This window comes from Solanum lycopersicum, chromosome 6 (genome assembly GCF_036512215.1).
Source record: "Solanum lycopersicum chromosome 6, SLM_r2.1".
NCBI lineage: Eukaryota > Viridiplantae > Streptophyta > Magnoliopsida > Solanales > Solanaceae > Solanum > Solanum lycopersicum.
In genome coordinates this window covers 50,042,049-50,067,334 of record NC_090805.1, presented here as the reverse complement: position 1 = coordinate 50,067,334, position 25,286 = coordinate 50,042,049, and the positions used below count along the sequence as shown (strand labels likewise).

Genomic DNA, 25,286 nt, shown 5'->3' with positions numbered 1-25,286 from the left:
TTAGTTACTAATAAAAGTAATTTTATATCCCTGAAAAAATGTAATGACAAAGGCTATAATATAGGAATGACTTATAATATGTTTCTATAATTAATTAGACCGATAAATTAGTTCGTGTCTATAATTAATAATTATTAATTACAAGATAAATTAGGAGCTTTTAGCTTCCCAAAAGTTCACATGTGAACTTTGGTGACCCTATAGAATTGTTGCTAGTAAAGTTGGTCCGTGCTTCTGCTTGTGTTGAAGCGTTATCAGCCACGCAATATGTTTTTGGCTTATTCCTCTTTGGGTAAACAGAAATCTCGTGGACTAAACAAAATTGTACATACAATAATCGATCAGACTTGTCTAGTCCTGTGTTGCCGCAGAGGCGGATTCATATATGTCGAGCTCAACTGTGACAAAGATGATGAATCAAATTTGCATTTTATGAAGTGTTCTAAGAAAAAAAGAGGATATTACAACACTACTATTACATCTTTCAACATGAAATTTTACAGCAAGTACATCAACTACGCCATTAGGTGAGAAACAGAGCCGATTCGAAGACTTTAATACAGAAACAGAACGACTTCAAACACTACAGATACGATTATTTTTTATTTGCCCATACAAGGATACAATAAATTCACATATTTTAACCAGAGATCTCAATGGACTTGACATCAGGCTTCTTCACCTCCTCCTTCGGAACAGTAACAGTAAGCACTCCATTCTCCATAGACGCCTTAATTTGATCCATCTTTGCATTCTCCGGAAGTCTAAATCTTCTCATGAATTTCCCGCTGCTGCGTTCCACACGGTGCCAAGTATCGTTCTTGTCTTCTTTCTCCACGTTCCTCTCTCCGCTGATCTGAAGAACACGATCCTCTTCGATCTCCACTTTGACTTCCTCCTTCTTAAGCCCTGGAAGATCAGCCTTGAACACATGAGCTTCTGGAGTTTCCTTCCAGTCGATTCGAGTGTTGGCAAATGCAGAGGTCTCCCCTGAATTTGAAACTGTGAAGCCTAATTCCTTGAATGGATCAAATACGTCAATTGAAAATGGATCGAACACGCTGGTGCTTCGTCGGTCGCCGAAGATTCTTGGGATCAGTGACATTTTCAGTGAGCTATTGAGAATTTTCTGTGTTTACTTGCTTTCAGTTTTGATGGTTGATAGATAAGGATTGGATAGTTATTTATAGCTTTTCCTATAGAAGTGTTTAGCAGGTTCGTTCTACCATCATTGAGATATTTCTAGAGCCAAGTAGATACTTCAGTAAGGTGATGTCGAGAACTTTCGGGACAAATACCGCAGGCCACGTCACAGATCATACAAGTGACCTATGCAAATTGGGCTTCAACAGGCCCAATTATACAAGTACTCTGTCCTTATTTTAAGGGCCCGTTATTTACATTCCACAAAATTTAGCTAATACTAGGTTAAGATCATGTTATAAGAACAACAGACCGAACAATTAATTTAAAATAAATAATATATCTAGTGCTTCATTCATATATTTTGAGTAACTATAATTTTGAATAATTAAATATTAATGGGTCACACGAAATTGTATAAGTAAAATTGAAGATATTCATTTTATTTCATTGAACTCCATAACTTTCAATCACCAAAACTTGGTCTAAATCTATTAATTTAATTATTATTCATATCAATTTATCATCCATCAAATGTTCTAAAAGATTGACTAAATGATTGACAAGAAGTATACATCAGCATGGATAAAATATTGTTGAACAAAATTGTTTTTTTCCTTGGGTCTAATTGGGGAGGTTGCATGTCCAGTTCCAAATTGAAAAAAAATTGAAAATGATCCAATCAGATTGGGGAAAACTAGTACTCCACAATTCTGATGTTAGATTGCTTCGATTTTACAATAATTTCCTCAATCCAATTAGATTATTTTTTTCAATTTGAACCCAAACTACTTCTACTGCATTGAATTTTACCAATAAACCTGCAACCTCTTCAAAATCTTACGTTAGAACCTACGAAAAGAATGATTATTCAATTGCATAATTAAGAACTCTGAATATAATGAATTAACTCAAAGATAACTTGTAAAATTGAAAAAAACATATAGATAAAAATTTAATATAAAATTGTTTTAGCGGTACCTAAAATTTTTAAAGCCACATTGGGAGCAAAATAATGAAATACTTGAAATTCAGAGTAATTAGGAGAGAAAATTTAGAAGAAATTAAAAAATACATGGGGAACATAATAATAGCAAATTGTTTAAAAATGAATGAGTTATTTTATAATTAATTGGTTTAGTCTTGATTTTTAGTCGATTAATTATTTGAATATCTAATCTCTAAATTAACATAGATTACCAAAGCATTATCCATGTAGAGATATTATGCGAGGTATTTAAAAAATAAAATATAATATATCAAATAATCATAATAATACCAAAATAATAACATTGATAATTTGCTACATACCATATAATAATTCAATATATATGGTACCATAACATGAATCTTGGTATTGTAAGCCTGCGAAGTTGAAATAATGTAACCTCTATGTGGTGTATATGCGTAATGTAATTTTAAAGCATCAAAAAAAGAAAAAACTAATCATTATACGATTTGGATCCATTTAACTGAAAAAGAAAAATAAGAAAGATATATGACAAATTTAAACAGGATCAAAAAAAGGAAAATATAATAATATTGGTACATTTTAACGACTCAACCTGGATAAAAGAACAGAACAATTTCAAAATTATTTTAGAAAGATATAAGATTTAAGAACAAGGCCTCAGAGATCTTGGTGGATAGAGAATCATCAGATGGAAATTTAAATTTCCATCAAGAGTAGCAAATATTTACTTACATCACAGGCCCTTTTTGTTTCAAATTATCAAATTCCAAATCCATATAAAAATTAAAATCTGAAAAAGGTTTCAAATTGTCAAATTCCAAATCCATATAAAAATTAAAATCTGAAAAAGGGATGTGAAGTCAGAAGTAGCTGGTTGTGGTAATCACAAATAAATATCAGTGGGAATCCGAATGATTTCTTCATCATTCTTACACACCATCATCCATGAAGAATTAAAAACAAACTATTTGAAGGAAGAAAAAAAAAGATGAATCTAGTAGACATATATATGCATTGTTTGCAAAATGTCTAATCATACATCCCATAAGTTTTCAATAACTTACAATCAAAGATGAGTAATATTTGCCAAGAATAAAATAAAAATAAAAATAAATAAGGTTTTCATGTTTAGCCCTTGCTGCTGCTGCTGCAGAGAGCAGAAAGGTAGAGTTATGTTTGAAGAGAGAATTTTCAGGTGTATTTATAGGAAGCAACAAAAACCTAAATATGTTTTAATGGACTCCATTGTTCTGGCCCGTTAAAGGCCATGGGCCGACGTACCCTACTCTAATTTGGCAAAAGATATAAATTATGGGAAAATTTCACGTATAACAAATAAAAATTTTATATTTGTATGATATAACGAAGTTTGCATAATTACGCTCATAGAAAATATAAAATTGTATAATTCGCTATACATATACAGTTGTTTAATTTGCTGGCTTAAATTGTATAATTCGCTGGCCTATTTCGCTGCAATTGGATAATTCGTTATCCTATTTCACTGCAATTGTATAATGCACAATTATATAATTTGTTGCCTATTTCGTTGTAATATTTTTATAAAAATTATTCTGCATACAATTGAATCGAATTAAAATATATGTATATTGCATAATTATAAGTGTATAGCAAGAAGATATATGTTTTTCTCTCGCTTTATACAAAAATAGAAACACAATATATACACTTCTGTTGTATACATCTAGAAAAAATTGTATTTCACTGCAAGTGTATAATTCGTTGGCCTTTTTCTCTGTAATATTTGTATAAAATTTGCATTTGTCTACAATTGAATTGAAGAAAAATGTTTTAAATTGTATAATTAAGTGTATAACACGGAAATATATGTTTTTGCATGTGTATATACAATTTTCTCTCGCTTTATACAAAACAGAAACATAATTTATACACTTCTGTGTATAAAGCGAGAGAGGCAAGCAGAGGGAGAGTGGCGTGCGAGAATGGGAGAGTGGCGAGCGAGATTTTTTGGAGAGAGGCGCCAGACAAACTTTGGCTAACGTTTGCTATGGAGCACAATTAAATCAAACTCTATCTACTCTATTTATTTTAGGTTATTAGTTTGCTATTATATACAATTTTCCCTATAAAATTATCCTTTGTTTCTTGTAATTATAAATGTATCCATTGTTCGTAATAAATTTTTTATAATTACAAAAATTACTTAAACTGATATAATAATATAAACGTTAATATATTAATTTGATATGTCAATACATTAATCGTTAAATAAAATATATTATATTTTATATATAATACACTAATTTAATGTAAATTTATACATAATACACTAATATGATATACAAGATACATTAATTTAATGCGCTTATACATTAACTTGATGCGCGAAAATGAGAAAATTTTGAGAATTTGTAAAACTAATAATAAGAAATAATTGTAGTAAGAAAATCTAAAGTGAAATTTCTGTCATTTTTTCCTAATTTAATCTATAATTTACAAAAAATAATTTAATTTTTTTTATAGAAGTGAGTGGCTCGTATGCCTAGCAGTTGAAATTCCAAAGTCTAAAAAGCATATATCGAGAGGACTAAGCAAAATCTATGTTTTTGATCTGTGTCGACAATCTTTTTATTTTACTTAAAAATTTGCTTTTATAAAATTACTTTAATAATATATTAAAAAAATTCAGATTTGCTAAATTATTATTTTTTTAAGTTTGGTAAATATGAAATAACAAATTACAGTAAAAAAAAGACAAATTTTTCATATTAAACGTGAAACTTGGAAAAGTACAACACGCCATTAGGCGAGAAACAAAGCCGACTCAAGACTTTCGATAGAAAAACAGAGCAACTTCAAACCTTCAACAGACACAACAACTCAGTTATTTATTTGACCATACACATCAACTTAATTCACAAATGTATTTTTAACCAGAAATCTCAATGGACTTGACCTCAGGCTTCTTCACCTCTTCTTTTGGAACAGTAACAGTAAGCACTCCGTTCTCCATTGAAGCCTTAACTTGATCCATCTTTGCATTCTCCGGAAGTCTAAATCTCCTCATGAATTTCCCGCTGCTTCGCTCCACGCGATGCCACTTGTCATTCTTATCTTCCTTCTCCACGTTCCTCTCTCCGCTGATCTGAAGAACCCTATCCTCCTCGACTTCCACTTTGACTTCCTCCTTCTTAAGCCCTGGAAGATCAGCCTTGAACACATGAGCTTCTGGAGTTTCCTTCCAGTCTATTCGTGTGTTGGCAAATGCAGAGCTCTCCCCTGAATTGGTACCTGGGAAGCCTAATTCCCTGAATGGATCAAATACGTCAATTGAAAATGGATCGAACATGCTGCTGCTTCGTCGATCGCCGAAAATTCTTGGGATCAGAGACATTTTCAGTGAACTTTTTTGAGAATTTTCTACGTTTTTTTGCTTGCTTGCTTTCGATTTTGATGGTTGATTGAAGAGGAGGCGGTAGTTATTTATAGCTTCATTGGAGGAGTGTTTAGCAGTTTCTCCATACTTCTACTATCCACAGAGACATTTCTAGATATTCCAAAAGCAGATGTGGAGAAGTTTCTGGATAGGCCCATTACACAATTGAAATATCGAAATTGGGCTTGTTTTAGTCGGCTCAATTCAACCAGCTTTGTTCTTTACAACGGCCCACAATCTGCTATTTTCTGCGGATCCTTCCTAAGATTATATGAAGGAAATATAATATCGAAACACAATTTAAAGAGATTTCTGTGACCAAAAGTCACACTCATGATTTCTTGCCAACGATAATAAGACAATATATCAACTATAAAGTCCAAATAATAGCTAAACAAAAAGCCATATCCAAATTTTGAAGGGTGGAAAACACAACTATATATCAATTAATTCATCTCATGTTGTAATGAAAAAAATAAGGAGAAAATTACATAAACAATTCATAATAATCATTAAAAATAATAATTATTTTACTTCAAGTATTAACGAACTTGATTTATTTGTTTTGTTTTATATTGGATTTGTTTTGTTTTATATTGGATTTGTTTTGTTTTAAATGAATAATGTTTATTACCAGAAAAAAACATAAAAGAGGAATTTGGAACAGACTGAAAAGGGTTAGTATTTCATATCTTGAACATCAGAAACAGAGACAACTCAAAACACTTGAATACAAAGACACAGCAACTTAAAATATCCAACTGATTATTTGCTCATACATCATATACTACCACTTAACAAGCAAATGAAGTTTTAACCAGAGATTTCAATAGACTTGACATCAGGCTTCTTCACTTCTTCCTTTGGAACAGTGACAGTCAGCACTCCATTCTCCATAGAAGCCTTGACTTGATCCATCTTTGCGTTCTCTGGAAGTCTAAATCTCCTCATGAATTTTCCACTGCTGCGTTCCACACGATGCCAAGTGTCGTTCTTATCTTCTTTCTCCACGTTCCTCTCTCCGCTGATCTGAAGAACCCTATCTTCTTCGATCTCCACTTTCACTTCCTCCTTCTTAAGCCCTGGAAGATCAGCCTTGAACACATGAGCTTCTGGAGTTTCCTTCCAATCGATTCGAGTGTTAGCAAATGCAGAGGTCTCCCCTGAATTGGTACCTGGAAAGCCTAATCCCCTAAATTGATCAAATACGTCAATTGAAAATGGATCGAACATGCTACTGCTTCGTCGGTCGCCGAAGATTCTTGGGATCAGAGACATTTTTGGTTAGCTTTTTGAGAAATTTCTGTGTTTGCTTACTTTTCAATTTTTGATGGTTGATGGAAGAGGAGCTTGTAGTTATTTTATAGCTTCATTAGAGGAGTATTTGGCGCTTTCTCCACACTTCTACTATTAGACATTTCTAGAGCCTAGTAGATGTTCCAGAAGCAGATGTCGAGAACATTCTGGATTAGGCCCATTACAGATTACAACTGAGCTATGGAAATTGGGCTTCCACTGGCCCAAGGACTGTTCATTACAACGGCCCATTAACTTTGTTTGTTTTACGAAGAGGGCTAAAATATTACACAAATAGCACGATCACCACTCATATCATGGACAACGTTTTTATAAGATGGAAGTCAAAAAATTAAAGTAAATGTGTGCTATTTTTGTAACGATGAAGCACCGGCTATAATTGATATAAACTTTGGACGAAATGCAAAGATAACTCTTTTTGCAAATCACAAGGATATTTTGGACCTTATAAATAACCTAACACTCTCAATTATTTCAGAAAAATCTAAGGTTCCATAAAGTGAGTAAATGAACAAACAAAAGTTATGTTGGAGTAGTAATTACTCTTTCATTCTTAATTAAGAAATTTTTGGTTTGAGATTTCTTGGGTATAGAATCGTCTCTGTCAGAGAGCATTTTGATTGAAAAAAAAAACGTAAATACTAAAACATAGTTAAAAGTGTGGTATCTTAATGTATGTATAATTAGCTACTAGGTTTCTTAGTTCACTATTTATTTCATATTGTAAAAAAAAGAAGTGAAATCTCTAAAAGAGTGTTGCAAATAGCTATTGGATCGGTCCACTCATAAGGGTGTATGTTAGTCCATTATCCCATTAATTTGTTATCTAGTCCTTATAAATACTATTACAGGTGTTGGAAAATAGACAATTTCTCACTATAAATAAATATGATAACTAATGTTTATCAAAACAAAGAAAATCAATGTGTTAAATAAGATTTTATTTTGGTAAAGTCAAACCAAAATAAAATATGTCATTTTATGGAATTTGAATTCCTCTTTCAACTGTATTGAAGTTTCCGAAGAACTTTCACTAACATTATAAAAATTAAAATTCTTTGACTAAATCACACTCATGATTTCTTACCAAAGATCATATGATAGTATAAAGTCCTAACAATTTTAGCTAAACAAAAAAAACCATATCTAAGTTGAAAAGAGAAATGGAAATGGAAAAACAAAAATCAAGTAGAATTGTACTAGTCCCTTGTCCATTTCAAGGTCACATAAACCCAATGTTTGAATTAGCCTCGCTTCTTTACTTGAAGGGCTTTTCTATTACATTTGCTCACTCCCAATTTAACTTTCCAAATCCATCAAATCATCCTTGTTTCTCTTTTCTCCCTATACCACATGATCTCTCTCAATTTCAAGCCTCTTCTTCTAATTTTATAGCATTATTGCTAGCTCTTAATGATAACATCGCGATGCCTCTTCGAGATATATTGGTTCATCAACAACAACAAAATGATGAGATTTTGTGCATTATTTATGATTCTATTATGTATAAAGTAGCAGAGGTGGCTAACAATCTTAAGCTTCCTAGTATCATTTTGGAAACTAGCAGTGCTAGCCTTTTTTGGACTTATGCTGCTTTTAACAGACTTGAATCTGAAGGTTATTTTCCGTTAAAAGGTATCCTTAATTCACTTGTCCTGTAACACATCATTAGAAGAGTTTATTATGATGTGTTATAACAAAAAATTTAACCTTATACATACATTGCTAGCCTTTTTTTGGACTAACCATTGTTCTTTTTTCTGTTTCAACAGACTCAATTGCCGAAGACTTTGTGCCCGGACTTGACCCACTCAGGTTCAAAGATCTTCCCATTTTCAATTTCCCAAATGTTGATGATTTGTTACATTTGATTAAGACTACATCAGACATCAGAACATCCTCAGCCGTAATTTGGAACACAACAGAGTGTCTTGAACAACCAATCCTAGAAAAACTCAAACAACATTACGAGATACCATGTTTTCCAGTAGGTCCAATGCACAAATCCATTAAGAATGTTATTAATCGTACTTCCTTAACAACAGAAGACAGAAATTGCATAATGTGGCTAGATAAGCAAGTTGCAAAATCCGTCCTCTATGTCAGCATTGGAAGTTTAGCTTCAATTACTGAGAGAGAAGTAACAGAAATAGCTTGGGGATTAGTGAGTAGTAATCAACATTTTTTATGGGTAATTCGATCCGGTTCAATTACTGGAAGTGATCCGAAATCAGTATTCCATGAGAAAAATTTGAAAGAAGCTATTGAAAAAAGAGGTTATATTGTGGAATGGGCACCACAAAAGGAAGTATTGGGACATTTTGCGATCGGAGGTTTTTGGAGTCATTGTGGATGGAATTCGACTCTGGAGAGTATTTGTGAAGGGGTTCCATTGATATGTAGGCCTTGTTTTGGGGATCAAAAGATGAACTCGAGGTACGTGAGTTATGTTTGGAAGGTGGGGATTGTGTTAGAGAATGAGTTAGAGAGAGGGGAAATTGAAAGAGTTGTGAGGAAACTAATGGTGAGTGAAGAAGGACAGGAGATTAGGCAAAGAGCTATGGATTTGAAATTGGAAATAGAGAAAAGTGTTGCAGAAAATGGTTCTTCTTATAAGTGCTTGGATGATTTGGTGAAGTTTCTATTGTCACTTTGATCGCAAAGACACATAATGTACTTGCGTGTTACTTATAATAATGTGTGTTTTAGCATGTCAATAATGTGTGTTTTAGCATGTCCGCATGGTGTCCTAAACTTGTTAAGTAAGGTGAAAGTGTCATAAACAGATCTCCAAACTTGTTGGGTTTTTCTCCTTAGCTATCTCAACTACGTTATTTTCTTATTCAAATCATTGAATCACTCATAATTTGTTCCTTTTTAACAATGTTGACTGATTTTGATTGGTTTTTCTATTGTAAATGTCTTCAATTGTGTTCGTATTATAATGATTTTGATTGAAGTGTGTTAGTCTCAATTGTTTTATAATGTGTTCAAATGACTTGAAATAAAACACATGTATTATATGTATCATCTACTAATATCCCTCATAAAATTTGGTTCTGCATCAGCCAATCGTGTTTAAAAGTAAAAAATTCTGGCTCTGTTATTACTGGACAAGTGAATTGAGGATACCTTTTAACGGAAAATAACTTTCAGATTCAAGCAGCATAAATCCAAAAAAGGTTAGCATTGCTAGTTTCCAAAATGATACTAGGAAGCATAAGATTGTTAGCCACCTCTGCTACTTTATACATAATAAATCATAAATAATGCACAAAGTCTCATCATTTTGTTGTTGTTGATGAAACAATATCTCTCGAAGAGGCATCGCGATGTTATCATTAAGAGCTAGCAATAATGCTATAAAATTAGAAGAGAAACAAGGATGATTTGATGGATTTGGAAAGTTAAATTGGGAGTGAGCAATTGTGATAGAAAAGCCCTTTGAGTAAAGAAGTGAGGCTAATTCAAACATTGGGTTTGTGTGACCTTGAAATGGACAAGGGACTAGTACAATTCTACTTCTTGATTTTTGTTTTTCCATTTCCATTTCTCTTTTCAACTTAGATACGGTTCTTTTGTTTAGCTAAAATTGTTAGGAGTTTATATTATCATATGATCTTTGGTAAGAAATCATGAGTGTGATTTAGTCAAAGAATTTCAATTTTTATAAGGTTTGTGAAAGTTCTTGGAAACTTCAATGAAGTTGAAAGAGGAATTCAAATTCCATAAAATGGCATATTTTATTTTGGTTTAATATTATCTCCATTTAAGGCGTAAAGACATATTTTTGGTTAATAAACTCATTTTTGGGATTTGTTGAAAAAAATAAAAATTTAAAACATATTGAGATTGTTGAATTTAAGGTTACTGTATTTATTTTTTAATTTTTTGCGTTAATTTTGTATTTTTTCAGACTTTTTATTAATCAATTACTGACTTCGGAATTTATCGAAAAAATGAAAATTTCAAAAAAATTGTTTAAATTAAATTTAAGGTTACTATAAATATTTATGAATATTTGACATTAATTTTATACTTTTTTCATATTTTCTTTTTTTTAATTAATCAATTACTCATTTTCAGAATTTATCAAAAAAAAATAAAAATAAAACAAAATTTTGAAAATTGGTCGGATAATTTATTTAAAAGGGGTTGATTTATGGGTCGGATTAGGTGTTTATGAATCCGAATATCTTTTTATTTTCATATAAATGTTATGTGGTAAGGTCAAAATGACATGGCAGTTCCATGTGGGATTTAAGGAAATTAAAAAATGAGTTCGATATGTCCAACATGGCAACTAACGTCCATAAGGGCATATTTGGACCAAAAGTTGGATGGCAAGGGCATCAGTGAACCAAACTTTAAAGGGAGGGTATATTTAGATCTTTTTGAATAGTTTAGGGGCATATTTGACCCTTTTCCCTTAAAAGAATGAAGTGTTTCTTCTTAGAAAAAAAAAAGAGTGGACTAAGAAACCTAGAAAGCTATTTATACATTAAGATATAACACTTTGACTACGTACTTATTTTAAAAAAATAAAAACATTCTCTATCAAAGATGACTTTGTATTTAAGGGAACTCGATCTAAAAATCTCTGAAATAATTGAGAGTGTTAGGTTATTTATAAGGTCCAAAATATCCTTGTGATTTGCAAAAAGAGTTATCTTTGCATTTCGTCCAAAGTTTATATCAATTATAGCCGGTGCTTCATCGTTACAAAAATAGCACACATTTACTTTAATTTTTTGACTTCCATCTTATAAAAACGTTGTCCATGATATGAGTGGTGATCGTGCTATTTGTGTAATATTTTAGCCCTCTTCGTAAAACAAACAAAGTTAATGGGCCGTTGTAATGAACAGTCCTTGGGCCAGTGGAAGCCCAATTTCCATAGCTCAGTTGTAATCTGTAATGGGCCTAATCCAGAATGTTCTCGACATCTGCTTCTGGAACATCTACTAGGCTCTAGAAATGTCTAATAGTAGAAGTGTGGAGAAAGCGCCAAATACTCCTCTAATGAAGCTATAAAATAACTACAAGCTCCTCTTCCATCAACCATCAAAAATTGAAAAGTAAGCAAACACAGAAATTTCTCAAAAAGCTAACCAAAAATGTCTCTGATCCCAAGAATCTTCGGCGACCGACGAAGCAGTAGCATGTTCGATCCATTTTCAATTGACGTATTTGATCAATTTAGGGGATTAGGCTTTCCAGGTACCAATTCAGGGGAGACCTCTGCATTTGCTAACACTCGAATCGATTGGAAGGAAACTCCAGAAGCTCATGTGTTCAAGGCTGATCTTCCAGGGCTTAAGAAGGAGGAAGTGAAAGTGGAGATCGAAGAAGATAGGGTTCTTCAGATCAGCGGAGAGAGGAACGTGGAGAAAGAAGATAAGAACGACACTTGGCATCGTGTGGAACGCAGCAGTGGAAAATTCATGAGGAGATTTAGACTTCCAGAGAACGCAAAGATGGATCAAGTCAAGGCTTCTATGGAGAATGGAGTGCTGACTGTCACTGTTCCAAAGGAAGAAGTGAAGAAGCCTGATGTCAAGTCTATTGAAATCTCTGGTTAAAACTTCATTTGCTTGTTAAGTGGTAGTATATGATGTATGAGCAAATAATCAGTTGGATATTTTAAGTTGCTGTGTCTTTGTATTCAAGTGTTTTGAGTTGTCTCTGTTTCTGATGTTCAAGATATGAAATACTAACCCTTTTCAGTCTGTTCCAAATTCCTCTTTTATGTTTTTTTCTGGTAATAAACATTATTCATTTAAAACAAAACAAATCCAATATAAAACAAAACAAATCCAATATAAAATAAAACAAAACAAATAAATCAAGTTCGTTAATACTTGAAGTAAAATAATTATTATTTTTAATGATTATTATGAATTGTTTATGTAATTTTCTCCTTATTTTTTTCATTACAACATGAGATGAATTAATTGATATATAGTTGTGTTTTCCACCCTTCAAAATTTGGATATGGCTTTTTGTTTAGCTATTATTTGGACTTTATAGTTGATATATTGTCTTATTGTCGTTGGCAAGAAATCATGAGTGTGACTTTTGGTCACAGAAATCTCTTTAAATTGTGTTTCGATATTATATTTCCTTCATATTATCATAGGAAGGATCCGCAGAAAATAGCAGATTGTGGGCCGTTGTAAAGAACAAAGCTGGTTGAATTGAGCCGACTAAGAGCCTGTTTGGCTCAGTTTAAAAGCTGGTCAAATTGACTTAAAAGCTGGGATAGGGCTGTTTTTTTTTTTTTAGTTTATAAGCTGTTTTAAGTTGACCACATTTTTATCTTTTTGCTTTTAATATTTTTATACAATTTCCAAATTACCCACACAACTCTAACATTTCTTTCTTCTATTTTTCTCTTTTCACGTTTGACATAATAACTTCAACACTTTTATCCAAACGCATAACTGCTTATTCTAAAAATAAGTTTCAGCACTTTTAAAAGTATTTCTTTAAAGCTGCTTTTATTAAGCCCATCCAAACGGGCCCTAAGAGCCTGTTTGGCTCAGTTTAAAAGCTGGTCAAACTGACTTAAAAGTTGATTTTTGACTTATTTAGCTGTTTGGTAATACTCAAAATAACTTATTTTAAGTTAAAAAAAACTTATTTTAAGCCAAAAGTTAAAAGCTAGGGTAGGATGCTTTTTTTTTCGAGCTTATAAGCTGTTTTAAGTTGACCACATTTTTACCTTTTTGCTCTTAATATTTTTATACAATTTCCAAATTATCTACATAACCCTAACATCTCTATCTTCAATTTTTCCCTTTTCATGTGTGGATGATAGACAATTACTATTACTAATGAATGAAAAAATAAATCTTAAATCTTTCAAGTGATCTATTCAAATTATATATTATTAAAATGTTAAATAAGTTGCACATATAACTTAAATAAAAATTTATATTCCTCTTATAAATAATTTGTGATAATAAAGATTTATGTGAATGAAAGACATTATTATTACCTATGGATGAAACTAAAATAAAATGTTGAATCGTTCTTTAATCTATTCAAATTATATATCTTTAAAATCTATAATAAGTTTATATTCCTCTTATAAATAATTTGTGATGAGAAAGTAATATGTGAATGATAGCAAAATATAATTATTTATGGCTGTAAAATATAAATTAATTAACTTTTATTATGTTAACAACTTTTAAGGGTATTTCAGACATTTTGATTTAAAAAGCTGTTTATCAGCACTTATTTGCCAAACACATTAACAACTTTTTTTTTTAACTTCAGTACTTTTATCCAAACGCATAACTATTTTAAAAATAAGTTTCGGCACTTTCAAAAGTATTTTTTTAAGGGAAATTTTTTAAAATGTCAATATTTTAGCATTTAAGAGGACTCATTAGCAACAATTTCAATATTTAGTAAAAATGCCATTTTAGTTTGTTATGTATCTTATTTATGTTTTTATTATTTATTTTTATTTAAAGAATATAATTATTTAATAACAAAAAGGAGAAAATTAAGGGGGGAATATTTCAAAAAAAAGGCAAGCATCCTTAATTTTCTCATTAGTTACATTTTCAAATAAAATTCAAACTTTGTTTTTTTTTTCTCCAGAATTTTTATCTTTTTAAAATTATATTCATTCCACAATATATTCTATTTATATTTATTATAGTTTTTTATTAGTTTGTATTCATTCCAATAGGTATGCCGAATTTATCTATATAGTCATTTAAGAAATATATTTGTATTTTCATATATTTTTTCCCTATATAGTTATTTTTTTCTTCAAAAATCCTGTATGTATTCATTTCAATATGTATTTTATTTGTATTTCTATTTATTCTAGTTTTTATTTAGAATTTTGTATAATAATATATAAAATACAAAAAATTAGTATGATGAAAAAGTGAATGAAATATAAAATTGAAAAGAAATAATTGAATATTTGGTGTACTCATTCTTAAATAAAATACATAACTAGTTAACATACCTTTAGAATAAATACAAATTAGAAAAAAATGTCAAATTCAGTTGACATACCTTTATTAGTTTGTATTCATTCCAATATATATGTCAAATAAAATGTAGCTATTTAAAAAATATATTTGTATTCGTATATATTTTTCACTGTGTATTTATTTTTCTTTTCAAAATCTTGTTTCCTTTTCTAAGTCGTATTCATTCCAATATGTATATTATTTGTATTTATATTCGAATACAAATAAACTAATAGAAAGTTCTTCTTCTTATAAATAAAATACATAACTAGTTAACATACATTTGGATAAATACAAATTAGGGACAAATACAAGATTCATAAACCATGCAACATGAAATTTTTAGTAAATACAAATATTGATAGTATACATAGTGATTTGAATACAAATTAAGAAAGCATACCAAATTCTAAAAAATAACTATAAATACAAAACAAACTAATAGAAAATTGTTCGAAAACTATCCGATCTTCGTCGTCTTTTTCAAGATCCTCACAAGTAGACAAAGATTCTACAGCAGCGGATCATACATTATACACTATTTGTTAAGTAATAAATAAATTAAAGGATGAAAAATCACCAGAAATTGATTGATTAAGATGAATACCTCTAGTAAGCCTCTTGGATTCAGCCATTGGAGAGTAAATCATAACGGAAATTGAAAAATACAAACAACATTTTTTAAGATTTAAACAAAAATAAAATAAGAAAAAAATCTGAAAATAGGATAGAGATTAGAGATACCTTAATCAAAGGGATTCTTGTTGATTCAATTTTGGATTAAAAAAACAACCAAAATATATGGCAAAAAAATATTTGCAACTTGAATGTTGGAGGAAAATCAGAAAAGATAATCATGAGAGAGAGAAAAAATTAAATGGGAGAGAGAATTAACAATTTGAAAAGATAAATACGAGAGAAAATGATTTTTTTTTAAAAAAAAGGATATATAGAATTAATTAAAAAAGAGAGATAAAATAGGAAGAAAATTGGGACACATAAATTTTTTAAAATAATGACATTTTTGACATTATTGCTAATATTTATAAAGTATAGATATTTTTACTAAATATGTTATTTATTTTGACTAGTTTACTAATTTTTCCTTTTTTTAAAGCTGATTTTATTAAGCCCATCCACACGGGCTCTAAAACAAGCCCAATTTCGATATTTCAATTGTGTGATGGGCCTATCCAGAAACTTCTCCACATCTGCTTTTGGAATATCTAGAAATGTCTCTGTGGATAGTAGAAGTATGGAGAAACTGCTAAACACTCCTCTAATGAAGCTATAAATAACTACCACCTCCTCTTCAATCAACCATCAAAATCGAAAGCAAGCAAGCAAAAAAACGTAGAAAATTCTCAAAAAGTTCACTGAAAATGTCTCTGATCCCAAGAATTTTCGGCGATCGACGAAGCAGCAGCATGTTCGATCCATTTTCAATTGACGTATTTGATCCATTCAGGGAATTAGGCTTCCCAAGTACCAATTCAGGGGAGAGCTCTGCATTTGCCAACACACGAATAGACTGGAAGGAAACTCCAGAAGCTCATGTGTTCAAGGTTGATCTTCCAGGGCTTAAGAAGGAGGAAGTCAAAGTGGAAGTCGAGGAGGATAGGGTTCTTCAGATCAGCGGAGAGAGGAACGTGGAGAAGGAAGATAAGAATGATAAGTGGCATCGCATGGAGCGAAGCAGCGGGAAATTCATGAGGAGATTTAGACTTCCGGAGAATGCAAAGATGGATCAAGTTAAGGCGTCTATGGAGAATGGAGTGCTTACTGTTACTGTTCCAAAGGAAGAGGTGAAGAAGCCTGAGGTCAAGTCCATTGAGATCTCTGGTTAAATGCTCTGGTTGGGAACAAACCTGTAGTATTAAGTCAAGTGTGTACTGTCGAAGATTTTGAGTTTACTTATTTTCTGTCTGTGTCTTGTGCGCTGAGTCGTTTTACTAGTTGGTTGTTATCTGTTTGATGTATTTTCCTTGAGAACTCTTATGTGTGAAAGAATGTATTACTACTAATAATAGTATTTCTGGTGCCATTCTGCAATCTGTTCAAAATAAGCGCTAAACTGCCAATCGATATGACCTTTCAGTGTCTGATATAAGGCATTTTCTGCTCTACCTAAACGAAATGACATCAACACAGAAATTTAATGCTGCATAAGCCTTCACAAACAAAATAGATATGGAAGAGTATAGATGCAATAGCACATTACACCAATGAATTAATCAAGTCCTTAAAATTAAACACCAACCAATCAGCTTTAGCTGCAACTGATTCCCGTAGTTGAATTCCGCCATAGCAAATAAACAAGTCCGCACCACCTGGCATACGAGCCTGCAACAGAAAATGGAGATCAAAAATGTTAAACAGAGTTTGCAACAACAAAGAAGAAACTGAAAACTGAGTTGCAGACTTTTTGTGTTTGCAAATTTCAAACGAAGACACAGTGATCGTTCTTTTTTCATTTCAATTGGGCAATAAGAGTTGGTGATATTAGTTACTCACCTCAAGATCAGTAGCACCATCACCAATCATCACTAGTGACTTGTATCCATGAGCCTGAAACATTGTTTAGTTTTATGAGCATCTTCAAAAAGTGTGTTAAAATAAACAAGTACATCACCAACAGTTCTAACACCAACCTTTCTTATTTGTTGAACTGCAGTAGCCTTTCCGCCACGCCTTGAAGTTGGCTCATTTTTATCAAACCCAACATATTCTCCGTTGCTCCCAAAGAGTATTTGATTGGCAAAGATATTTTCAAGTGGTATTCCGAGGATTGATGCAACAGGCTTTGAGAAAGAATTATAGTTAGCAAATATATAAGCAATACATCAAATTGCAGATAAGCACAGTTAAAAGGTGACACAAACGATAGGGAGATAGGATGATGACAAATTAAGGTAGCCATTTTTCTCGAAAGGAAGCTATTCTTACATATGGCAGCATGTACACTAGAACATGACCAAAAAGATTAACTGCCACCCTTCCGGAAAGCATTTTGGCAAATTGAAGTTCAGAAATTGCCAATAGTACTCAGGATTCAAGAATAGGAGAATCTAAGAAAGAAGCTCGAACCTCACACAGAACAGTTCGAAATTTCTTAATGGTTACAAGAGGTGTAGAAGTCACAACCTTATATCCTTGATATGTCTATATGGATGCAAGAATGCAAGATAGACAAATAAAACTAACCGTAAACTAAACAATTCAACAAGGGAAGTACATTGATCATTTGACGAAACCCTCCAGAGACCAGATAAACATCTTTATTATTATCCTTCAGCTTCTTGACCAATAGATCAATGCCAGGAGAAAGTCTGCACCAAGAAAAACCAGAAAAGATTTCAGCAACTTAAGCTGACTAAAGTAAGCAACCAGATAGATTCAAAGGAATACCGGATGAAAGTTGATTTGTTTAGAAATTGTAAGGACATTGACGGATTTAGTCCAGATACCTTTGAATCCCTTTGTTATCTAAAAGAAATTGTCTTTTCACTTTAAAATTTATAAATTTTCTGGAATTTCCATTAGCATTTTCTATATTATGAGATTATAGCAAGTAGAGAGGCACAAGTTTGCTAAGTGAACATCTTGAAAGTTGATTCGCGAAACTGTATGTCTTTGTTATTTCACAAATTAACAGATGGTTCAAATAATAAAAGTAATGAAGTTCGGAACCAATTAACTGTAACAGTTATTTGCTTTCGAATTTGACATAGAATTAGGTCTTTTGAGCTGATGAACTTCCTCATCTGTTGACTAGGCCTCTCATAGAATCTGCTAATCCCTTAAAGATCCTACGAAGAGGCTACAGCTTCCAAAGGTTATGAAAGAAACACCTAGCATTTTAAATTGTATCAAACTGCTTCCAAATGTGTTGGTTGCTTCATAGAAATTATTAACCACTATTTTTGGTGCCAATTAGGACATGCCTTCAATTGGTCTCGACCTGAATCGTGATTCGTTAAACCAGAGAGCTATAACATCTGACCATCAACACAGAAAGCCTTTTAAGAATTCAAATGGAAGAAGAAACTGATACCAGAGACCATATAGCATGACTAATCAAAAGCTTTAAATCAACTAGGTTGGCAGTTATGATCACGATCCCTAAATGAAAGGCCAATAGCAGATTCATCTTTACAACTAACCTCAATTTTCCATAAGGGGTTTAAATTCGAGTGACACAATACTTCTTTGTCTTTCATCTAAGTAAACTTGTAACAATAATTCACATAAATGGAAAACCTTATATGCATAGGTGATCAAAGGCACATTGTTACCGTGGAGGTCTCTTAAGAAAATCCTGGAGTTGGGATAATGAAGGGTTAATCAGAGAAAGACGAACTGCCAATGCTTCTTCAAATGGAACAGAACCATTCATGGCCCTGAAAAAGACAAGATAAATAGGATATGAATTCAATCCCAAGGCATTTAACATTATATTAGAACCATTATTCAAAAAAGCAGCTAACCTAGCAGTCCATTCCGCTACAGCCTTTCCAGCACCACAAAACTCCGCAAATTCATCAATGCCCTCGTCTATGCACACAGTGCTATCCACATCAAAGCATACAGCATTCGCATTATGCCAAACATCAAGAACCTCTAACAAGATTCAAAACACCATCAGTCAGCCACAATACTACAACCAATTCCATCTATATTTTAACCTATCCCGTGTTCCGTTTTACAGGTACCAATCAATCAGCATCATCAAAATCCCAAATTAGTCTGGGGTCAGCTACATGAATCCTCTACATAGGTTCAGCTCACTCGGGTTCATTTCATTTTACAAGCATGACAGTAAATATTCACAAAACAACCAATCTATAACAAAACAAAACAGATTAGCCCCATCTAGTTTAGAAAACAAGATTCAAATTTTAGTTTATCAGCCCTACGAAGAACAATCTCAGATCCTGATGTTTACCTTTCGATGGCAATGTGTTGTCAAAAGGGGTTACAGCAGAGGCTCCAATTGGCTGAACTGAAGCAACAACGGAATTAAACAATTTGGAATTCCTCACCATTCCAATTGGTTGAACAGAAACTCTTGTATTACTAATTTTTCGAGAAAATGTAGGAACTAGTACCGAGCTTTGCCGTCTTGATACAGCATGAACAGAATTCGCCTGAAAACTCATCAACCTCTCCATTGAAACACCTTAATATTCTTGAATTTCACAAAAATAGGAGATGGGTGTCGTTAAAAATCAAATCTTTTTGCGTAAAGTTAAAGTTGTCTTTTGCTCAAAATGCTGATCGAGTAGTTGGTGGGTATCTCGGAGTACAGTTCTTATAGTAGTGGGCCTGAATCCGAAATCATTTGGGCCTGACCTTTTTAAGAAGAAAGGGCCTGTTAAATATGATGTGGATACTTATGGGCTGAGCCCATTGGACTATCTAAAGCAGGTCCATGTGATTTTAGCAATTTGGTACTTTCGGAATCTCATACATTCGGTAGCTAATTATATCATATCCCAAAAGCTTTCCCAATTGTAAAAGTTTTAAATTTCTCATAACTCTCCGCACTATTGATTGATTTTCTGATACATTACTCAATGGAAGAAATATATCTGAGAAGGGGTAAGAGTGTTTTTTAGAGGGAATGGGATATATCCGATAGCATCTGATAGAGAATTTTTGTATTTTTTTGGATTATGAAAATTTTTGTCCCCGTTCAAGTAATGTGCAAAAATAGGTTGACAAGTAGTTCAAAATTATATGTCTATACAAAGTTAAAATTATTATTTATGTGAATATACCCTTTAACTTTTTTAGATATTTACATTTTATATTTTTAATCTATAAATGAAAATCATAATTTCATGACTATTTTAATGACATAACTTCAAACAAGTTATATTTTTCGCTGAAGAAGTTATGCAACTTTATTTGTTTATTTATTTGTTATAATAAAGACATTCGAGCCAATTTATATGTACCTCCTTGACTTATATTTGCTATCTATACTAAATTAACTTATTATAACCTAATTGTTAAATGACTTTTAAAATGTCAATTATGTGTTTGGTTTGATAGAAAACATTTTACATAATAAAGTCATCTTTTTAGTCGTTGGTTATCCAAAAAATTTCTTATGACTTATGTGTGGACAACATTTTCCTTTGTAGGTATTTCAATTTTGCCCATCAAAATTGCTTGTAGAGACGTTATTATCAGCTTATAACCAAAAATGTAATAAAAAAATCATCAAAGTTTTCAACGCAAAATACCATTCATGTTGTTGACTTCCAATAGAAAAATATATTCTTTTTATTTCATATTAATTGAATTTGTGAGCTCATGTATATATATTAAGAAAATAGTCAGGGACATAATTTAAATCAGATTTTTCCTAGTAAAATTACAATTTAGTGCAATTTATATCGTAAAAAATATTAAATTTCATTAAATGACTGATTAAATATGAAAAAAATTCAAACATTCATCTTAAATTTTAAATAATTTAATTATTTTGAACAATAAAAAAGAGTAATCGAGCTAATATGGAACCGAGGGAGTATTATGTTATGCCTAACACAAATTAATGGTCAGTTTAATCAATTAATTAGCTGCGTTGATTGAATGGTACACGCACGGTGTACAATTAGCACATCATTTAGTTTTACCCAATTTGTTATGCTACTGAATATGATGATAGTTATTGTCCTTTAATTGTCAAATATCACATGCAAAATTATAATTCAATTCTTTCGGTCGTTTGGTTAAGCTTGTAATTATAGTATTAAATAGACAGTATTAATAATAATGATATTATTTTTGTAAAATTATATTTGATCGTTAAATTTATTGTGATATTGAATAAAGTGTATTAGAATGAGAATAAAAGTAATGTTAAATGGTCAGAAATTTGGCTAAAAATTTAAAAAGTCTATATTATCCTTTGATTTTTTTCATTTTGTATTCAAAAAGTATTAAAGTTAAAGGTAAAAATTATCGAAAAATTAAAAGTGACATAGTGTAAAATATGTTATTTTACTGTTTTGACCACATTTTAATCAAATTTTCTGGCTAAAAATATTATTTTAAGAATAATACTCGTGTATTAAAATAGAAATAGTAACACATTTACATTAATGTCATGACTTATTATCTATATATAAAAATCAATATATATATAAATGAGGACCATAGACAAGGTGATGTGGCACCTCTCTATGGCCTCCATTTGCATTTATTTATTTTCTCTTTTTTTTGGCTTTTTTTAAAATAAATTAATTATTATATCATAAAAAGGATTACTAAAATTTATTACAATCAATATTTTATTAATGGAGAATCATTTATAACAAAACCTCTTCATCTTTTTTATTTATTTATCTCACTTATAATAAAAGGAGAAATATAATTTATTTATTTTTGACTTTTTAAATTTAAATTAATTATTTTATCATAAAAATATATGACTTTATTTATACAAATAAATATTTTATTAATGTAGAAACATTTATAATTCTCTATATTTTTCTCTATTTGTTTATCTCTCTTCTAATCATGAAATCATAATGTTATTTTTTTACATTTTAAGTATTTTTATTTTTATTTTTTAATTTATTCACTAGGAGTTACTAATCATGACTTGCCCCTCTTTAATTTTTACTTTTAATAATATTCATAACTCTCATAAGTTTATGATGTCTTATGGTATTCCTTTAGTTTGCCTATAAATTCATATTAGTTTATGAAGATTCACATTCACAAGTATCCTTTCTCTTTTCATCATATAGGTTTGGTTTGTAACAAAAAAAGAAGTATATGAAGGTAAGAAATATTTCATTGCAAATTTTTATTTTTTATTTTCTCTATTTTTGTCTATGTAAATTAGTATTTGGTTTGTAAATGAAACTAACATGTAACAAAAAAAATACATGATGTTTACAAATATATCATTCTCAAGTCCTTATTTTTTTATTTCCTTTATTTTGTCTACATAAATTCATATTTATTTTAATGAAGATCCACATATAAAGTTATAATTTCTCTTCTTCATCATACTTTTTTGTAAATTAACTAACATGTAACAAAAAAAAAGTATATGAAGGTAGGATATATTTCATTCTAAAGTCTTTCTTTTTATTTTATGTACTAAGACATGTTCTCTTAATATATATTTTTATGTTTGTATTATAACTTATCAAGTAAATATAATTAAAAAAATCTCTGTAATTCTTAACAATGTGTTGTCTGTATGCAATTGCTCTTTCTAATAGTTAGTTTTCGAGATATAATATAGTTTGATATAATATTTGTTAGATTTCTAGAAATAATTATTATTTAATATTGTTAGTACTATTGAAAAGATAATATACAAATACATTAGATATAGTTTTATTTCGTTCTTTCTTTTGACATAATTATTTTTGATTGGTATATGATTTAGTTGGTTGCATATAATAAGAGCTTGACATATGGATCAAAACATGATGGCGGATCTCTTTGCAAAGGAAGATGGTAGAAGGAAAAAAAATAAAGCATAATTAGAGATTATTTTTTCACTTTGAATTGTATTAACAACTTAGTTACTTTTGTTAGAGTTTTTTAAATTTTGATTTATATAAATAATTTAACTAAATGTATTATATTGTCAATGTTAATCATTTGATCCTTTAGTATTCTACTTTCTTTTTGTTATGAAAAAAATTAAAATAATTATTTCATTTTAACAACAACAAAAAAATTTATGATGATTAGTTTCATTTTTATTTTAATGAGAAAAAGTAATTAAAATAAAATATTATTTTCATGATGTCATTTTTTGTCGTTCTTTTTGCTTCGAAATGCATTTATAATTTTTATGTAATCACCAATTATTATATTTTCTCTGTTCATTTTTTTGTATTTTCACCTCTTATTTTTATTTATTTATTTTACAAACAAAATCAATATATAGTTAGTAATACATTTATTGTCTAATAAAATTATACATTTGAATTATTTATAACTTATGTCTCTTCATCTTGCTTGTAACATTGATATTAAATATTATTCATAACTTTTATATGTTTTATTTTTTCGTAAATCTTATAAATATTTAATTAATGTTTAAAAAATTATAATAAGCAAATGTAATAATAAAATTTAAAAAAATCAATTTTGTTTTGACAAAAACAGAATTTGAACAGAATATCAGTACTGCTACAAAAGATAGAACATTAGTACTCTTACAAAAGATATAGAAAATTAAAACATATAAAATACTTTCAATCTAATACAATATATTTTTATTTCAACATATTATCTCTTATTCCATTTATTTATATATTTTATATGTTTTAAAAAAGTCTATGATATCGCAGACGAGTAGAGATATTAATATTATTCATACATTTGATACTAACCTAAATATTACATATTTCATATTATTATCTTATAAATATTTTATATAATTGCGCGAAGCACGAATAGTTTCACTAGTTAATTATAATGAATAAGGTGTTAATGTCACTCATACGTTGAGGATATATTATATTACTTTATTTATTTTTTATTTCTTTTTACCATACTATAACCGGGAATATTATAGGTGATACAAGGAGACAGGTGGACAACATGCCTGGTTATCCAACTTAGGGATAATTTTGGTATTTTTGGATATTTTATGATTCGATGTCACTGTGCCTACATATTTCTATTTTCATTTTGGACAAAAATATCCTCCAAACATGCACTTTTTTAAAACGGAAAAGGGCCTAAAATACTCTTGAAATATTGAAAATGGTATAAAATTACCCTTTATCCACCTATTGGCTCCAAAATGCCCTTTTCATCCACCTATTGGCTCCAAAATATCCTTGTCATCCACCTTTGGGTTCAAAATTGACCATGTTTTTAATTGTTTTAAAATTAAACTCTTTAAATATTTTTTAAAATACTTGGCATTCAACTATTGATTATAATTTTAATTTATTAATATAATTTATAAACCAACCCACTACCCACTCATTACTAACTAAACCTCACTCAATTAATAATTCAATTAAAATATCAAAATCGTCATAAACACTACTAGAACACGATGAAATTATAGAGTCCTGAAAAAGACATTCAAAATTATTCGAGTCTGAATCGAAACACCAATTAAATTTAGGTTGAGCCTCTTATTTAGGAAGACACTTTCTTTCAAAATTGAATTAGAAATTTATGATTAAAGGTAAACAAGTAATATATCCCGAATTAAATCATGCACTTTTTTAAAATATAATTTTATAAATATTTATGATTTGTTTTAAAACCTTTAATATATTATTTTGAAAAAAAAAAGTTACTTATTAAGTAACATCACATAATTGAGACGTAGGAATAATTAAGATGAACATAGTCAGACTTTTAATTTTATCAGTGATTTTTATTTAGCCACTTGAATGTATGATAATTTAGTTCTATAATTTTTAAAAAC

General features: G+C 30.2%; 7 protein-coding genes and 2 non-coding genes across 9 annotated transcripts; 3 read left to right on the top strand and 6 right to left on the bottom strand.

The window, feature by feature from the left end:
- Positions 1 to 401: 401 nt before the first annotated feature.
- Hsp20.0 (class I small heat shock protein) lies at positions 402 to 1,211 on the bottom strand. The gene has a single exon (NM_001320262.1). It carries the CDS (start codon positions 1,103 to 1,105, stop codon positions 641 to 643), a length of 465 nt encoding a protein of 154 aa, NP_001307191.1. The 5' UTR covers positions 1,106 to 1,211; the 3' UTR covers positions 402 to 640.
- A 1,556-nt stretch (positions 1,212 to 2,767) lies between these two features.
- Positions 2,768 to 2,862, bottom strand: U24a (small nucleolar RNA, C/D box 24A). The gene has a single exon (NR_136751.1). It is a non-coding gene; the product is annotated as a small nucleolar RNA, C/D box 24A (small nucleolar RNA).
- A 106-nt stretch (positions 2,863 to 2,968) lies between these two features.
- Positions 2,969 to 3,061, bottom strand: snoR12.1 (small nucleolar RNA, C/D box 12.1). Its single transcript, NR_136750.1, has one exon. It is a non-coding gene; the product is annotated as a small nucleolar RNA, C/D box 12.1 (small nucleolar RNA).
- A 1,781-nt stretch (positions 3,062 to 4,842) lies between these two features.
- Positions 4,843 to 5,646, bottom strand: HSP17-6 (heat shock protein HSP 17-6). Its single transcript, NM_001247296.2, has one exon. The coding sequence runs from the start codon at positions 5,490 to 5,492 to the stop codon at positions 5,028 to 5,030; it is 465 nt and encodes a 154-aa protein (NP_001234225.1). The 5' UTR covers positions 5,493 to 5,646; the 3' UTR covers positions 4,843 to 5,027.
- A 545-nt stretch (positions 5,647 to 6,191) lies between these two features.
- Positions 6,192 to 6,927, bottom strand: HSP20-1 (heat shock protein). Its single transcript, XM_004241153.5, has one exon. It carries the CDS (start codon positions 6,810 to 6,812, stop codon positions 6,348 to 6,350), a length of 465 nt encoding a protein of 154 aa, XP_004241201.1. The 5' UTR covers positions 6,813 to 6,927; the 3' UTR covers positions 6,192 to 6,347.
- Positions 6,928 to 7,872: 945 nt separating this feature from the next.
- Positions 7,873 to 9,810, top strand: LOC101249182 (UDP-glucose iridoid glucosyltransferase-like). Its single transcript, XM_004242021.5, has 2 exons — positions 7,873 to 8,486; positions 8,624 to 9,810. The coding sequence occupies exons 1-2, from the start codon at positions 8,015 to 8,017 to the stop codon at positions 9,505 to 9,507; spliced, it is 1,356 nt and encodes a 451-aa protein (XP_004242069.2). The 5' UTR covers positions 7,873 to 8,014; the 3' UTR covers positions 9,508 to 9,810.
- A 2,032-nt stretch (positions 9,811 to 11,842) lies between these two features.
- Positions 11,843 to 12,589, top strand: LOC138349016 (17.7 kDa class I heat shock protein-like). Its single transcript, XM_069298849.1, has one exon. It carries the CDS (start codon positions 11,969 to 11,971, stop codon positions 12,431 to 12,433), a length of 465 nt encoding a protein of 154 aa, XP_069154950.1. The 5' UTR covers positions 11,843 to 11,968; the 3' UTR covers positions 12,434 to 12,589.
- Positions 12,590 to 16,106: 3,517 nt separating this feature from the next.
- HSP17.8 (17.8 kDa class I heat shock protein) lies at positions 16,107 to 16,895 on the top strand. The gene has a single exon (NM_001279116.2). It carries the CDS (start codon positions 16,234 to 16,236, stop codon positions 16,696 to 16,698), a length of 465 nt encoding a protein of 154 aa, NP_001266045.1. The 5' UTR covers positions 16,107 to 16,233; the 3' UTR covers positions 16,699 to 16,895.
- Positions 16,174 to 20,141, bottom strand: LOC101264434 (phosphoserine phosphatase, chloroplastic). Its single transcript, XM_004241144.5, has 7 exons — positions 19,797 to 20,141; positions 19,339 to 19,471; positions 19,147 to 19,251; positions 18,087 to 18,180; positions 17,503 to 17,652; positions 17,366 to 17,419; positions 16,174 to 17,194 (listed from the first exon to the last, which is right to left on the bottom strand). The coding sequence occupies exons 1-7, from the start codon at positions 20,020 to 20,022 to the stop codon at positions 17,069 to 17,071; spliced, it is 888 nt and encodes a 295-aa protein (XP_004241192.1). The 5' UTR covers positions 20,023 to 20,141; the 3' UTR covers positions 16,174 to 17,068.
- Between the last annotated feature and the right edge of the window lie 5,145 nt (positions 20,142 to 25,286).